This window comes from Schistocerca cancellata, chromosome 1 (assembly GCF_023864275.1).
Source record: "Schistocerca cancellata isolate TAMUIC-IGC-003103 chromosome 1, iqSchCanc2.1, whole genome shotgun sequence".
NCBI lineage: Eukaryota > Metazoa > Arthropoda > Insecta > Orthoptera > Acrididae > Schistocerca > Schistocerca cancellata.
In genome coordinates this window covers 321,387,622-321,404,892 of record NC_064626.1, presented here as the reverse complement: position 1 = coordinate 321,404,892, position 17,271 = coordinate 321,387,622, and the positions used below count along the sequence as shown (strand labels likewise).

The window sequence follows — 17,271 nt, the reverse complement described above, 5'->3', positions numbered from 1 at the left end:
GATGAACCGTTGAGATGCAGACTGGCACAATGAAATGAGTGTTACACATTATAGTTTTCAGCCAAAGCTTTCTTCAGCAAAGAAGCTGCTAGAGATAGCAGTCATGTGTGCATGAGGTGTGCTTGCTGTGTGAATGTGTGTATGTATTTTGCTGAAGAAGGCTTTGGCCAAAAGCTATAATGTGCAATAGTCTTTTTGTTGTGCCTGTCTGCAACTCAACTTGTCATCTTTAGGGTGAGTAGCAATCTATAGTTTTCCTAATATTGTTAAATTGTTTAAAAATATAGACAAAAAATTGAGATATGCTGAAATACTCAGAAAATTCCACAAAAAAGCTACACAAAATTACACTGTTTATGTTTCTTTTTCCTTGACATATTATTATATGACATACAGCTGAAGCTCTAAAGAAAAAATACAGAAATCTAAATATAAATTTGCCCACCTCAGGTTCAGTGCTTGGTGTGCAGAGGTCATCTGAAACCATTGGTGGACCACTAGCAGTCCTTGTTTTCTCTGTGCGAGGTGTTGGAAAGCCAGCCAGTGCTCGTAGTGCAGTATCTGACTTTGAAGTGCTGTAATAGTAAAATCCCAATTTACAAATCTGTGGAAAACTGAGCCTATAGTATGTGAAATAGTAAACAAACAATGAAAGAGCTACGCTGTGCATGTTTGTGGTGAGTATTTGAAATCTAAATAATTATTGAGAAATTAACTTTGTCCTCCATAACTACCTCCTCCGCCCTACGAACCAGCGACCTTGGCGTGGTGGGATAGCTCGCTTGCTTCAGTAATACAGATAATCATATTGTACACGGGACCATATCACAGGGATGTGTGTGGAAAGGCCAGACTATTTGTATTTCTTTATTAACCCTGTAAATTGTGATTAAGTACATAGTTTGTACAAATGATATAGGATAAGACAAGTTTGATTTATTACATACAAGTTGAATACTGGTAACATAATTACAAAAACAGTAAGACGATGAAAGGATAGTGTGGTTAAGAATAATTATGTGATCAATTACACTGTTTTTCTTGCTGCTCCAAAAACTCAGAAACCGAATAGAAGCAGTGGTGAAGCAAGTACTCTTTTAGTTTCACTTTAAATTTAGGTAAATTTAGTTTCTATTTCAGAAAGGATGGCATGTGGTTGAATAAGATAATGCCAGTATGATACACTCCTTCCCTGCAAATGTTTGTGCTTACTGAATTGACATGCAGGTAGTGCACGGAGAGTGGAAATCACAATTATGCTTCCAGATATTTTCTTCTTTTAATATGCTTACTTTTATGAAGATTAGTACTTTTGCAGATATATAAACAAGGAATGGGCAGTATACTGAGACTCTTAAATATTGGTCTACACAAGTCTCTGCATTTAACATGTGTTTTTATTCTAACAATGGTTTTGGAGCTCAAATGTTTTTCTGCTACATATGGAGTTCCACTAACACACAGTTGTTAAAGAGGAGCAGCAGCCTTTTCAGTAGTTGCAGAGATGACAGTCTAGATGTCTGACAGATCAGGCCTTGTAACTTTCCTGAAGTTTGGGAAAGTGGCCAAGGATGACACTCATGACAAAAGTTTCAAATCACTCTGTGACTGAATCGCCCCCATGTTATCATGCCATCCCCCCCCCCCCCCCCCAAAATTTGTACGATGCTCTTTTCCTTACCAGCATCACTGCCCTCTTACAGGGTTCATTGATCTCACAGTGTGGTATTGTGTTAAACAACGTAATGGTGGATACCATAATTCAAGTGATGATTTTGGGGAGTAACCTTTACAAAATGCCTGGGCAGGCATTGAGAAAAATTGCTGGATCTCAGAAGATCACATTCGTGTTACCAATACAGGCTTGTGAGCTCCTGTCCCCATAAGCACCAGCAACCATTGTGAGTGCAGGACTTACTTCATGGTTCAAAACAAAGTGCTGCTGCTGCTGCTAGGGCCAGAGTGATGTCAAAGCGAAGTCTGATGACATGAATGACCATCATGTCATGAGACAATCCAGGGTGCAGCTGTCATCACCCAATATCACACTGATGGTGGCAGACCCAGCTGCAGTGATGTTTGCAGGTGCAGCAAGTACACCATTGATGAACTGGGCCGTGGTGATGGACGCATCATCATTGGATCAGTTTATAATAGTTCTACTTATGTTCAAAATTAGCAGCTTCAGGTGATATCTATGAGCCCCTTGTTATATCGCTATTTACAGTGCTGTCTTGTAATATCATATCCTATTGATCCATCGCGATATTTTCTTCGAGTGCATGTAGTCACAAAGGTCGAAGGTGATTGTGAGATAGTCCAGGGTGTAGCGAGCATGGCTGTAATGGCAAACGAGCTGCTGTCTTCAGCCAACATCATGTTGGTAATGATGGTCTGGGCTGTGTTGGTGTTTGCAGGTGTGGCAAATACAGTTGGGGCAATGAATGCATATGCATCATCATCATCATCATCATCATCATGTCTGGTTATGGAGTAGTAGTTGCAGGTGCAATCCTGATGCTCCACACGTCAATCACATGCGCAAGAGAAGAAGAAGAAGAAGAAGAGGAGGAGAAGGAAATTAACCATCAGTTTGCAACTATAATGAGCACACTCAAATATGGAAAAAAAATCATCAGGGTCACTTATCAGCCCGTGTTGAGCTGTCATCATAAGTATTTCTGTTAGGGTGTTACACAGAAATTAATGACACATACAACACAGAACAAAATTATAAATGAAGAACAAAAAGGCTGTTGCAAAGGAGCACGAGGATGTAAAGAGCAACTGATAATAGATGCAGAGGTGATATATCAAGATAAAACTAAACAAAGGTCACTACACTGCGCATACATTGATTACCAGAAAGCTTTTGATAGTGTACCCCACTCATGGTTACTACAAATATTGGAAATATACAAAGTAGATCCTAAATTGATACAGTTCCTAAACATAGTAATGAAAAATTGGAAAACCACACTTAATATCCAAACAAATTCAAATAATATCACATCACAGCCAATACAGATTAAGCGTGGAATATATCAAGGAGACTCATTAAGTTCTTTCTGGTTCTGCCTTGCTCTGAACCCACTACCCAACATGCCAAATAATACAAATTATGGATACAATATTACTGGAACATACCCACACAAAATCACACATTTGCTATACATAGATGATCTAAAACTACTGGCAGCAACAAATCAACAAATCAACAACTCAACCAATTACTAAAGACAACAGAAGTATTCAGCAGTGATATAAATATGGCTTTTGGAAAAGACAAATGTAAGAAAAATAGCATTGTCAAGGGAAAACACACTAAACAGGAAGATTACATATTGGATAACCACAGCGACTGCATAGAAGCGATGGAAAAAACAGATGACTATAAATATCTAGGATACAGACAAAAAATAGGAACAGATAACACAAATAATAAAGAAGAACTGAAAGAAAAATATAGACAAAGACTAACAAAAATCTGAAAACAGAATTAACAGCAAGAAACAAGACAAAAGCTATAAATACTTATGCTATACCAATATTGACCTACTCATTTGGAGTAGTGAAATGGAGTAACACAGACCTAGAAGCACTCAATACACTTATACGATCACAATACCACACATATAGAATACATCACATACATTCAGCAACTAAAAGATTCACATTAAGCAGAAAGGAAGGAGGAAGGGGATTTATCGACATAAAAAACCTACATTATGGACATAATAGAGGGAAACGTTCCACGTGGGAAAAATATATCTAAAAAGAAAGATGATGAGACCTACCAAACAAAAGCGCCGGCAGGTCGATAGACACACAAACAAACACAAACATACACACAAAATCTAGCTTTCGCAACCAATGGTTGCCTCGTCAGGAAAGAGGGAAGGAGAGGGAAAGACAAAAGGATTTGGGTTTTAAGGGAGTGGGTAAGGAGTCATTCCAATCCCGGGAGCGGAAAGACTTACCTTAGGGGGAAAAAAGGACAGGTATACACTCGCACACACACACATATCCATCCTCATATACACAGACACAAGCAGACATTTGTAAAGGCAAAGAGTTTGGGCAGAGATCCCAAACTCTTTGCCTTTACAAATGTCTGCTTGTGTCTGTGTATATGAGGATGGATATGTGTGTGTGTGCGAGTGTATACCTGTCCTTTTTTCCCCCTAAGGTAAGTCTTTCCGCTCCCGGGATTGGAATGACTCCTTACCCTCTCCCTTAAAACCCAAATCCTTTTGTCTTTCCCTCTCCTTCCCTCTTTCCTGACGAGGCAACCATTGGTTGCGAAAGCTAGATTTTGTGTGTATGTTTGTGTTTGTTTGTGTGTCTATCGACCTGCCGGTGCTTTTGTTTGGTAGGTCTCATCATCTTTCTTTTTAGCTACATTATGGGCAGGTAGACAATTTAAGAAAATTCTTTCTAGAACGAGCAGAAACTAGCAAAATACACAAAGTAATCACTCATATAAATACATCGGCTACACCACTGCAATTTCATAACCACTTCTACAACCCTTTAGATCACATAACATCAACAGATACGAAGAAAGTAAATTGGAAAACGAAAACACTACATGGCAAGCACCCGTATCATCTAACACAGCCACACATCGATCAACATGCATCCAACACATGGCTAAGAAAAGAGAATATATACAGTGAGACGGAAGGATTCATGATTGCAATACAGGATCAAACAATAAACACCAGATATTACAGTAAGCATATTATTAAAGATCCCAATACCACAACAGATAAATGCAGACTTTGCAAACAACAAATAGAAACAGTAGATCACATCACAAGCGGGTGTACAATACTAGCAAATACAGAATACCCCAGAAGACATGACAATGTAGCAAAAATAATACATCAACAGCTTGCCATGCAACATAAACTAATAAAACAACACGTTCCCACATATAAGTATGCACCACAAAATGTACTGGAGAATGATGAATACAAATTATACTGGAACAGAACCATTATAACAGATGAAACAACACCACATAACAAACCTGACATCATACTCACCAATAAAAAGAAGAAATTAACACAACTAATCGAAATATCCATACCCAATACAACAAATATACAAAAGAAAACAGGAGAAAAAATTGAAAAATACATCCAACCGGCTGAGGAAGTCAAGGACATGTGGCATTAGGATAAAGTTGACATTATACCAATTATACTACCAACTACAGGAGTCATACAATATCCACCAGTACATCAATGCAATACAGCTACATCCAAACTTATGTATACAACTACAGAAATCCTTAATTATTGATACTTGTTCAATTACCCGAAAGTTCCTAAATGCAATATAACATATACCGAACAGTTAAAAGGAAGTCACGCTTGATCAAGGTCCACGTCACTTTCCATTTTTGACGAGGAAAGAAAGAAAGAATAATAATAATAATAAATAATAGTAATAGTAATAATGCCTGACAGGCGACAGCAGGAGCTTGCTGGCTGGCAGACAGTGATACTAGGTGACCATAACGAATCAGCAGAGGCTGACTTAACTTTCCTCAGCATAGCGATTATGGATATGAACAGTAATCCAGCTGACAGCATCTCCCAACTCCTCTCTCTCCAGTGTGCATTAATTCTCCTCTATTACAGTCACTTGTATAGGTGTCAAAATCAGTAGGTATATCGCAGAACTGATACAGCTAGAGACAACAATCAAAAAAGGGTTAAAAGCAAGAGAAATGGTTTAAAAAATTAGACAACAGTTGAGAAACAGTATTAGGTGCTAATATGTTGTGCAGGTAAAGCGTATGCTATCTGTGATCAGAAATCTTCTCACGATTTCATCTGTGTAGTGTCAATATATGTGTGATCCATATGTATCGCTTCTTGTATGTCACTTTAGATTTCATCCAAGTATATTTATGACTTGCAACTCGCATGTTTGGGAGAAAATATCACAGCATTCACAACCCAAATAAAAAACAACATTATCTTTCCTCAAGCACGAAGGTCTAGTGGTAGTATAATGATTTCATCTTGTCACAGTGTTTCTCTAGAATGCACCATCTTTCCATTATTAAAACAACTGCGGTGTCAATCTCTCTCTTATGTGTAGTTGTTATATTAAGGACTACAGCCCCTATCTACAGCTTATTCCAATTACTCCACCTGCATAATGATTTTTCATTTTTAAGTGTATTTGTGAGATCATGTCTCTCCCTCCCTCTGTATAAATTACAAACTCCATATATTTTTCAAACGGGACTGTGAGGTCTCTCAATGTTTAGTGCTGATCTCTGTCATTTTGGGGCAGATGGTACTGTGATTCTAATAGTTCTCTTCCTTGGTACAAATTTGTAGCTTTCTGAGAAAGATCCATGGGATTTCCAGACACTTTGAGTTACTGCTTATGTCACAAAATTCAAATAATTCATATGTATAAATACAGGTACCCTGTATGACCATGCAGTATTTGTATTGTACTGTATTATTGGCATTTTTAGCATTTTTCCATATTTTCCCTTATTCCATATTTTTCCAGATTCTACGCATAAATGTAGAAGAGTAATTATGCTATTATTCCTTACATCCGAAATGCAAAAAATTCTACAAAGCTAAACTACTTCTGGCAAAAAAGTGAGCAGTGGAAAACTATATAAATAAGGCTCCCAATAAATGCAAGCCAGTATGGCAAATAATAAAACACAGGAATATACCAAAATGCACAGAAACAACTCTGTTTCAACCAAAGGAATTAATCCTAAAGCAACCAATTCATCTGCAATGGAGCTTGTTGGAACACCACTGCCTGCTAACCTGGTATTACAATGGAGGGCTGTCGCACATGCTGATATTATGAAAGCTCTATCCAAATTTTCAGATTCTTAAAGTATGGACTGTTATTGGTTATCGAATAACATCATTAAAAAGACAATACACTTAGTAGCCAAACCAGTAGCTTTTATTTTTAATAAATGTGTGGAATTTGGAGTTTTTCCAGATGCATTTAAGGTATCAAAAGTTGTCCCAGTTCTTAAAAAAAGGGGACAAACATTTTCACCATAGCTACAGACCAGTCTCCGTTGTTCCAGTACTCTCAAACATATTTGAGGCACTGATACACACACAAATAAGCATCTTGTTTGAAAAACAAAATATCCTATGCAACAATCAGTTTGGTTTTCGCAAGGGGAGAAAGACAAGGGAACAACTTTTGAAAACAGTAACATGGTATCACTGGTATTGTGTGACCTAAGCAAAGCTTTTGATAGCATTCCTGCTGATGTAATACTGAGGAAACTAGAGTTTTATGGGGTGAGAGGGTGCACTTTAGCTGTGACAAGTTCTTGTTTAAACAACAGAAAATAATTTGTTTCAGTCAGAAATGCAAATTCTTCTGTAATGGAAATTAGCACAGGTGTACCACAAGGATCTATCCTTGGACCCTTCTTCATTGTAATTATCAATGATTTACCTAATAACATAGCCCATCCTGTCATATGTTATGCTGACAGTACAACACTACTTACCACAAATCAGAACATTTCAGATCTGAATAGCGTAACAAAAGAAACACTTGATAGGGCACTGGACTGGTTTGCAGCCAATAACCTCCCGTGCAATCCTGATAAAACCCAATAACTTTTAGAGGGGATATCAAATGAAGTAGGCAACTAGTCAGTAAAACTCTTAAGTATTTACATTTACTCAATACTCTATTTGGAGGAATGTGTCAATCACGTATGTGAAAAAATATCCCAGGTGGCACAACTTATCTTAAAACTAAGGGAGGTAGTGAGCTTGGAGTACCTTGGGACGACATACTTCGTGTTATTCCAGTCACATATTTCATATGGTCTGATTATAATGAGGCACTCCCCTCATATCAAGAACATTTTGAAATTACAAAAAAGAGTATTACACATAATATGTAAGAGGGGTCATAAGGAGCACTGTCATCCTCTTTTTTTTCCCACTAAGAATATTCACAATTATAAATTTATACATTTGTGTGTCTGTATTCCATATTAAAAATAATATTTCAGAATTTGTTGCCAGAGGGGAAATACATGAACACAACATTAGGGCAAAGACTAATTTAGACATACCATGCCACAGATTAGCAAGCACAGGAAATTCCCACAAAGTAAATCCCCTCAAAATGTTCAATAAACTACAAATTACTGTTCAGTCTACGGACATAAATTTTTAAAAATTAAGTGGTACAGTTGGTTGTCAGATCATTCATTTTATGACATTAAAGAATTCTTTGAGATGCCAGAGCAGGATATTAGCATTAAAATGTTTTTTGTAGTTAAACATATTATTGTGTGCTGTGGTTAAGTTGTATGTAATTACATAGTGTATACAATACACAATACACTATGCACAGGATATACCATACTATACTATGCTATGCTAAGCTGTACTATACTATACTATGGAAATAAAGTCCCATGCTTCTTGACAGAAGGTAGGGGAACGATGCGGGAGACCCGCACCGCCCTACTAGGCGACGTCCTAATGGAGGTAGTTTGCCATTGACAATAATGGGGATGAATGATGATGATGATGATGATGATGATGATGATGACAATACAACAACACCCATTCATCTCGGGGCAGGTGTAAATCCTTGACGCTGCCGGGAATCGAACCTGGGACCCTGTGCTCAGGAAGCGAGAAATTGGTGGGATTGATAGATAATTGTAAATAGAGAATTTTTCATCATCAGGTATGGGGTCCGAAAATGCATACTTTTCCAGAAATCGAAATAAGAAACTTTTACACCTACGCTTCTGTATCCACATCGTAAATGCTTCTCGCCAACAGTACTGATAGCGCAACGGCCAAGGTAACTGGCTGGGAATTGGAGAACCCGGGTTCGAATCTCGAAGAAACCTAGTGTATGTTCTTCTTTTTTTTTCCGTATCTCAATTGCTAGGGATAGGAGGGTTAATAAGTTAAGTAAATCAATAAGGAATGATAATAATAATAAGGTAGGCAAATAACCCTCCCATCCTTATAAATTGAGATATGGAAAAATAAAAACAAAAAGAATAACATTCGCTAGGTTTCTTCGAGATTCGAACCCGGGTTTTCCGATTCCCAGGCAGTTACGTTTTTCTATATCTTTTTCTTTTTTTTCATTTTGTTCGTTGTTGATCATTGGGTTTGATCGTTGTGGAAGTCACATGACATCCGTTCAGGTGCGTTTGTTGATCCTTCCACTCAGTTTTTTTTTTTTATTACAGAGGCCAACCAGCTCTCTGACAGAACACACTGAGCTACCGTGCCGGCTTTACCTTGGCCGTTGCGCTATCGGTGCTGTCGGCGAAAAGTGTTTACCATGTGGGTACAGAAGTGTAGGTATAAAAGTTTCTTATTTCGATTTCTGGAAAAGTATGCATTTTCGGACCCCATACCTGATGATGAAAAATGCTCTATTTACAATCATCTATCGATCCCTCCAATTTTGAGTTGATTGATCGTCATAACCTTCAGGGGTGATTTTCTCAAAACCATGGGGGTGTTGATCCAAAATATCTTAGAGTCTTTCGTTTTAGATTGTACACAAGCGACCTGCAGAATCGGTTGGCAGTGTCTGAGCTCTTCCCCTTGTCAGTTACACCTGACTTTTGTATTTTTTGGCATCATCTTCAGTTTTTTACTATTGTGAGCAGACACAAGGAGAACCGGCTGCTGTGCTGTTGCCCATAAACTGCTGGAAGCTGCGTCAGCCACAGCCAACAGACTTCTGGCTACTGCTCACAGCAGCGACGACATCAGGGCACCAGTGACGAGACCTGTCACACCATTGGTGCTATTGGAGCCCCTGGTGATCTGTCTGTTGCTGCGTCTTCCAAAAGGCAACACCTGACCTGTCTGCCTTCACTTAAAGAGTGAGTGGTGGACAGTGGTTTGTTTTGCATGTCACTGGGTGGGGTGGGGATGGGGGGTGAAAGAGGCAATGGGCCGCATGGCTGGTTCCTTACATTTATCAACAGGTATGAGGTGCTACCCCGTGTTGATAATACTTCTGAGCCAGCGTGGGATGTCTCTCTTGTAGGGTCAATGGCTGATTTTTCCTACCCAGTCCATACAAGTGCAGAAAGTGGGTATGCAGTCATTGGGAGCTCCAACGTTAGGAGGGTATGGAGCCCTTCAGGGAAATAGCAGACCAATGTGCACTCGGTTTGTCTGTGTGTGTGGGTGGGGGGGGGGGGGGAGGGGAGGGGGGGATGGGCTCATTCAAGATGTGGAGGTGGCTCTGCCAGTGGCTATCGAGCGCACTGGGTGCAACTGGCTGCAAATAGTGGCACACGTCGGCAAAAATGACACCTGTTACTTGCATTCTGGGACCATCTGGGATTCCTTTAGGAGGATGACTGATTTGGTGAAGTCAACTACCATCGCACGTGGGGTGCAGGCTAAGCTCAGTATTTGTAGCATCATACCCAAGGTTGATTCTGTAACGGTATCAGGTACCATACGAATTTCTCTAGCACCGTTATCAGGTAGAGAATTGTAGGATTTCTCTTAATTTGTCAGTCGTGCACTACAAGCAGATGTGGTTCTAGGTTACAGGTGTACATGTGGCGTGCGGATGGGGGGTTTTAGTTTGGAGGACCCCCCCCCCAATGAGGTCAGAGACGAATTGCCCGCCAACATCGAAGATACATCAGCTACAATGTTCTCAGAGAATGCTTGTCGCTGCAGATTGCATACAGGAAATGTTAATATTATTTTAGTAAACTGCAAGGAGCATCCAAAAAAATGGTTCAAATGGCTCTGAGCACTATGGGACTCAACATCTTATGCCATAAGTCCCCTAGAACTTAGAACTACTTAAAGCTAACTAACCTAAGAACATCACACACACCCATGCCCGAGGCAGGATTCGAACCTGCGACCGTAGCAGTCCCGCGGTTCCGGACTGCAGCGCCAGAACCGCACGGCCACCGCGGCCGGCAGTATCCAAAGATAGGTCACAGAATTAGTATCGCTCCAATGCCCACATACTATTAGAAACAGACTATTGGTTGGAACTGGAAGTGAATAGCAATGAAATCCTAGTTTCAGACTGGAATATTTATCGTAAGAACATGTTAGTCGCCGATGGTGGTGATGAATTTATTGCAGTAAATTATTCGATGACATCTCGTGACTTTATCATAGATTCCGAATGTCTGTTAGTATGGTTGAAGTTAAGCATCAAAGACCGGTCAAAAATGTTAATCGGACGCCTTCATAGACCGCCTGGATCAGGAACTGACCTGTAGCAACAGAGCGCTTCAGAGAAAACTTGAAGAATATCGTTAGTAACTTTCCTGATCATGCCGTTGTAATATGCGATGACTTCAAATTGCCAGGTATAGATTGGGAAAGACATGCACTCATATCTGGTGCTGTGGAGCAGCGTTGGATAAAAAGAAAATCTTGTGCTTCGCCGTCTTTTACGAGAGCCTGAAAACTATTTTTGTGGTTAGGCAGAAAGGAGAACATACTAACCATAGTTTCCAGTCTGCAAGTCCATATTCTTCTTGCACTCACTGAAAGAAATGTTTCTGTTCTCTATTTATTCAACGGGATCAGGAACTATGATTTTTCAGTGAAAGTTTTGAGTTGAAACTTCTGTAAAATTTGACATGCAAAATAATATTTCTGATAATAACAATAATAATGTTCCTATCATAAACAACACTATGAACTCTTCAGAGGTGACATCTGCAGTTAGTTCCAATTAAATGGTCTTTTGCCTTGAGTTCTAATAATCAAAGTTAATTGCTCGCCACAAAAGTGGAAATTATAACACCACTTGCCATGCGGTTTTATTAACATTACAGGCACTTCTGTGAAATCAAAGCTATCCAGGACGGTGTACAGTCCTCGCGAGTTCACTTCCTATTTGTGCCGAAAACATGCGTTTAGCAGCTGCAAAGCTGTGACATCATCCGAGGCAGCGCGTAAGCAGGTGTTGGACTAATAAGGACAGAGTGATAGCTGGGTGTGAAGTGTCAGTCACAACTTCTCTGGCCGTAGTTACATATGGGCGCAGCGGACCGCCGAAGGGAACATCTGCTGTATGCCCAGGTAGCAGCATCTAAATGGCCGCTTTCTCGGACACATTTTATAACACTGTTTTGTATCAGTTTACAATCTTCGTAAGTTTTATATGAACTGAGTACAGTTGGCTTTAATCACAGAAAAAGTTTCAGCTCGACTGCATTTAAACTTTGACGGCTAAAATTTTTAGAACGGAACTGACAGTAGAACGTGACCTCTGAACTACAACTTTGAGACATCCAGTATTTATTGTTATTTACACCAAAGTCTTGAAACTTGTTACAACTTTATTATTTAATGGGTTTCATCAAGTGCCGTAATCAGAACTTTCTGTCATTAATGTAAATGATACTGAATGTATTACAAATACGGACGTTTTTGTTCCGAATTTAGTATTCAATCTCGAAAACTATTAGAGGTAGCTTAATGGGGTCACATAGTTAAGGTTTCTATACAAAACTGAAGCATCATACGAATTTTCATATTACTGAGTCTAATATTTAGCGCCTTGAATTTTTCATAAAAGCACAGATTTTGACCAAACTATTGCTCCGATCAAGTTGAGGCTTGTAACAGTTGATTTTGATATACAATTGCACAGTCTGAACAATTTTTGGCTTTCTAGCTTTATTATTTAGCGCCACTTGCTTTTTTTATTTAAAACAATGTATTTAGGGAAACAAATTCATCCGATCACTCTGAAATTTAACAATTTTAACATTAATATACTACAGCATACATTGACAAAGTATGGAAACGCTACGTCAATTTTTAATTTCATTCTTAGATTATGGCGCAATATTTTGTATGCTACGCACAAGCGCATTATGACGACGTGGCGCTACTAGCAGTGATGGCTCTGAGCACTACGGGACTTAACTTCTAAAGTCATCAGTCCCCTAGAAATTAGAACTACTTAAACCTAACTAACCTAAGGACACCACACACATCCATACCCGAGGCAGGATTCGAACCTGCGACCGTAGCGGTCACGCGGTTCCAGACTGAAGCGCCTAGAACCGCACGGCCACCCCGGCCGGCTACCAGCAGTGAGCTGGGATTAAATCCCGGCACACTCGCTCACCTCTGCATCGCTTGTTTCGCCACAGTGCCAGAGACATGGATTCCTGTGACATTATCCGGCATGTCTTGTCCGAAAATTATTTCGAGCAAATAATTAGAGAACCAAGGTTTTAGACCTCCTAGCAAAAAATAGGCCTGAACTCATCAAGTCACTAGACGTAGAGGAAGGTATCAGCGTTGGCAGCAACGACTACGTGTGTTACAAGGAATATTAAGAAAGCTAGGAAAATCTTTTGCTTAGGAAGAGTGACAAGATGCAAATTGAAGAGTATCTGAGTACTCAACATCATATGTACTCAACAACAAATATTCTGCGCTGAGGACGATGTCGTGGCGCACAAATGGATAAATTCAAAAGCATCGTTCAATAAGCGTTAGATAAATGCGTGCCGAACAAGGTCTTAATGGATGGGAAAGGCCTACGTGTTAAAAACAAGTTCTACGTAAACAAAGAGAGATTCATCATAGATTCAAGAGAAGTCAAACAAAGGCCCAACGAAGTGAAAATGAGCGTAAGGAGAGCAATGAGACAAGTATTCTATGACTTTGAAAGTAAGATTTTGTCACCCTATCTGACTAAGACGGTTTGGTCTTACGTAAAATCAGTACCCGGTTCTAAATCACCTATTCAGTGACCATACTGGCAACGTAACGGAAGACAACAGTGAGAAGGCCGAAATACTGAATTCGATCTTCCGAAATTTGTTCCACTTCGGAAGATCGTAGTACGATCCTATCTTTCAATCATCGTTGTTGTTGTTGTTGTGGTCCTCAGTCCTGAGACTGGTTTGGTGCAGCTCTCCATTCTACTCTATCCTGTGCAAGCTTCTTCATCTCCCAGTACCTACTGCAACCTACATCCTTCTGAATCTGCTTGGTGTATTCATCTCTTGGTCTCCCTCTACGATTTTTACCCTCCACGCTGCCCTCCAATACTAAATTAGTGATCGCCGGCCGCGGTGGTCTAGCGGTTCTGGCGCTGCAGTCCGGAACCGCGGGACTGCTACGGTCGCAGGTTCGAATCCTTCCTCGGGCATGGGTGTGTGTGATGTCCTTAGGTTAGTTAGGTTTAAGTAGTTCTAAGTTCTAGGGGACTTATGACCTAAGATGTTGAGTCCCATAGTGTTCAGAGCCATTTGAACCATTTTTTTGAACTAAATTGGTGATCCCTTGATGCCTCAGAACATGTCCTACCAACCGATCCCTTCTTCTAGTCAAGTTGCGCCACTAATTTCTCTTCTCCCCAATCCTATTCAACAACACCTCATTAGTTATGTGATCTACCCATCTAATCTTCAGCATTCTTCTGTAGCACCACATTTCGAGAGCTTCTATTCTCTTCTTGTCTAAACTATTTATCGTCCATGTTTCACTTCCATACATGGCTACACTCCATACAAATACTTTCAGAAATGACTTCCTGACGCTTAACTCTATACTCGATGTTAACAAATTTCTCTCAATCATCGTATGAACGTCAAAATGGCAGATATTGAGATCACCAATCACGGGACAGGAAAGCAACTACAAATCGCTTAGTAGTGGATTGGTATCAGGACCAGATGAGATAACTGTAAGATTCAACAAAGTTTATGTGGAAGAAATTGCTCCCCTTCTAGCAACAGTTTATCGTAGTTATTTGGAGCAACGAAGGGTATGTAGCGAGTGGAACAAAGCGCAGGTCATTTCAGTTTTCAAGATGAGGCATGGAACAAATGCACATAATTGTAGGCCTATATCGTTGACGTCGATCTGTTGCAGAATTTTGCAACATGTTTCATGCTCAAGAATTGTGAGTTTTTGGACGACGAAAATCCCCTCTATAAAAATCAACATGGATTCCGCAAACAGAGATCCTGCGAAGCTCAGATCGCTTGTTTCTCCACGAGATCCACAACGCTGTAGACAACGCAGTTCAGGTTGAAATTACAATGAAATGAACACCCTTAGCTGCTTACAGGCGTTGACATACGTCAACGGGGACGGATGAAAATGTGTGCCCCGACCGGGACCGGAACCCGCGATCTCCTGCTTACATGGCAGAAGCTCTATCCATCTGAGCCACCGAGGACACAGAGGATAGCGCGACTGCAGGGATTTATCTCTGGCACGCCTCCCGCGAAACCCACATTCTCAACGTATTGTCCCGCACTACATTCGTAGTGCCCCCGCCCACTATACTCATTACTCGCGGCGCGTTGCCGATTCCCGTAAGAGTTCCGGCACCGTTTGTGCATTCGCACAGAAGTAGAAGATGGTCAAGTGGCCGGTGAGCGCTACGAATGTAGTGCGGGACAATACGTTGAGAATGTGGGTTTCGCGGGAGGCGTGCCAGAGATAAAATCCCTGCATTCGCGCTATCCTCTGTGTACTCCGTGGCTCAGATGGATAGAGCGACTGCCATGTAAGCAGGAGATCCCGGGTTTGGGTCCCGGTCGGGGCACGCATTTTCATCCGTCCCCGTTGACGTATGTCAATGCCTGTAAGCAGCTAAGGGTGTTCATTTCATTGTAATTTCATTCTAACGAGCTGCATTGGTCACCGATGGTATCTGTTCTTTCGGACATGTCCGAAAGAACAGATCCATCTTAGTATATATGCAGTTCAGGTTGATGCCGTGTTACTTGACTGCAAGGAAGGCATTTGACAGCGACCCGCACTGTCGCTTAGTGAAAGAAATATGAGCTAACTGAGTATTGGATCAGATTTGCGACTGTATTCAAGACTTCCTTGCAGATAGAACTCAACACATCGCTCTTAATGGAACAAATTCGACAGATGTAAAGGTAATTTTCGGGGTACCCGAAGAATGTGCGGCAGGATCGTTGCTGTTTACAATGTGTATAAATGAGCTAACAGAATGCGGCGGAAGCTCTTTAAGAATGTTCGCAGATGACGCGGTTGTCTATAGTAAACTATCGAAGCTAGAAAAAATTAAGTGGAATGACCACATGAATCAAATTGCAGGAAAAGCAGTTGCCACACAGATTCAAAGGAAGAACCCGAAGGAAGTGTAACTCATCCACTGAAGAAGTGGCTTACAAGACGCTTGTTCGACTAATTCTTAAGTGCTGTTCATCAATCTGGGATCCTTAACAGGTAGGACTGATAGAAGAGAAATAGAACATCCAAGGAAAAGCGGCGCCTTTCGTCACGGGATCGTTTGATTGGCGCAATACCGTTACGGAGATGCCCAACAAATTCTGTGGTAGACTGTATAAGAGAGATGTTGAGTACCATGGAGAGGTTTACTACTGAAATTTCGAGAGAGACGGACAACATATTAGTCCCTCCCACATATATCTCAAGATGTCCACGACAAGAACATGCGAGAAATTAGAGCTAACATAGAGATTAACCGACAATCATTCTTTGCATGCGCCATTCTTGAGTGGAAAAGGGACGAGGGGATCAATCACTGGTACTGGGAGTACCCTCGGCCACACACCGTCAGGTGGCTTGTGGTATTGATGTAGATATAAATGTTGATCCACAACGGTTAAGTCCAGAGTTGTTGTTGTAGTTGTTATCTTCAGTCCAGAGATCGGTTTGATGCAGCTCTCCATGCTACTCTATCCTGAGCAAGGTTATTCATCTCCAAGTACCTACTGCAAACGAAATCCTTCTGAATCTGCTTAGTGTATTCATCTCTTGGTCTCCATTTACGATTTTTACCCTCCACGCTGCCCTCCATTACTAAATTGGTGATCCCTTGATGCCTCAGAACATGTCCTACCAACCGATTCCTTCTTCTAGTCAAGTTGTGCCACAAACTTCTCTTCTCCCCAATTCTATTCAATACCTCCTCATTAGTTACGTGATCTACCCATCTAATCTTCAGCATTCTTCTGTAGCACCACATGTCGAAAGCTTCTATTCTCTTCTTGTCTAAACTGTTTATCGTCCACGTTTCACTTCTATACATGGCTACACTCCATACAAATACTTTCAGAAAGACTTCCTGACACTTAAATCTACACTCGATGTTAACAAACTTCTGCTCTTCAGAAACGCTTTCCTTCCCATTGCCAGTCCACATTTTATATCCTCTGCACTTCGACCATCATCAGTTATTTTGCTCCCGAAATAGCAAAAGTCCTTTACTACTTAAAGTGTCTCA

At 40.5% G+C, this 17,271-nt stretch overlaps 1 protein-coding gene across 2 annotated transcripts in view; it reads right to left on the bottom strand.

Annotated features, from left to right (window-relative positions):
• The window catches only part of LOC126173067 (protein furry), a 1,238,628-nt gene that overhangs the window by 169,106 nt on the left and 1,052,251 nt on the right, over positions 1-17,271 (bottom strand). For both annotated transcript variants that reach the window (XM_049920928.1, XM_049920929.1), the window contains one exon: positions 446-575. In XM_049920928.1, the coding sequence (XP_049776885.1) occupies positions 446-575 (130 nt within the window). The remainder of the gene's footprint in view (positions 1-445; positions 576-17,271) is intronic.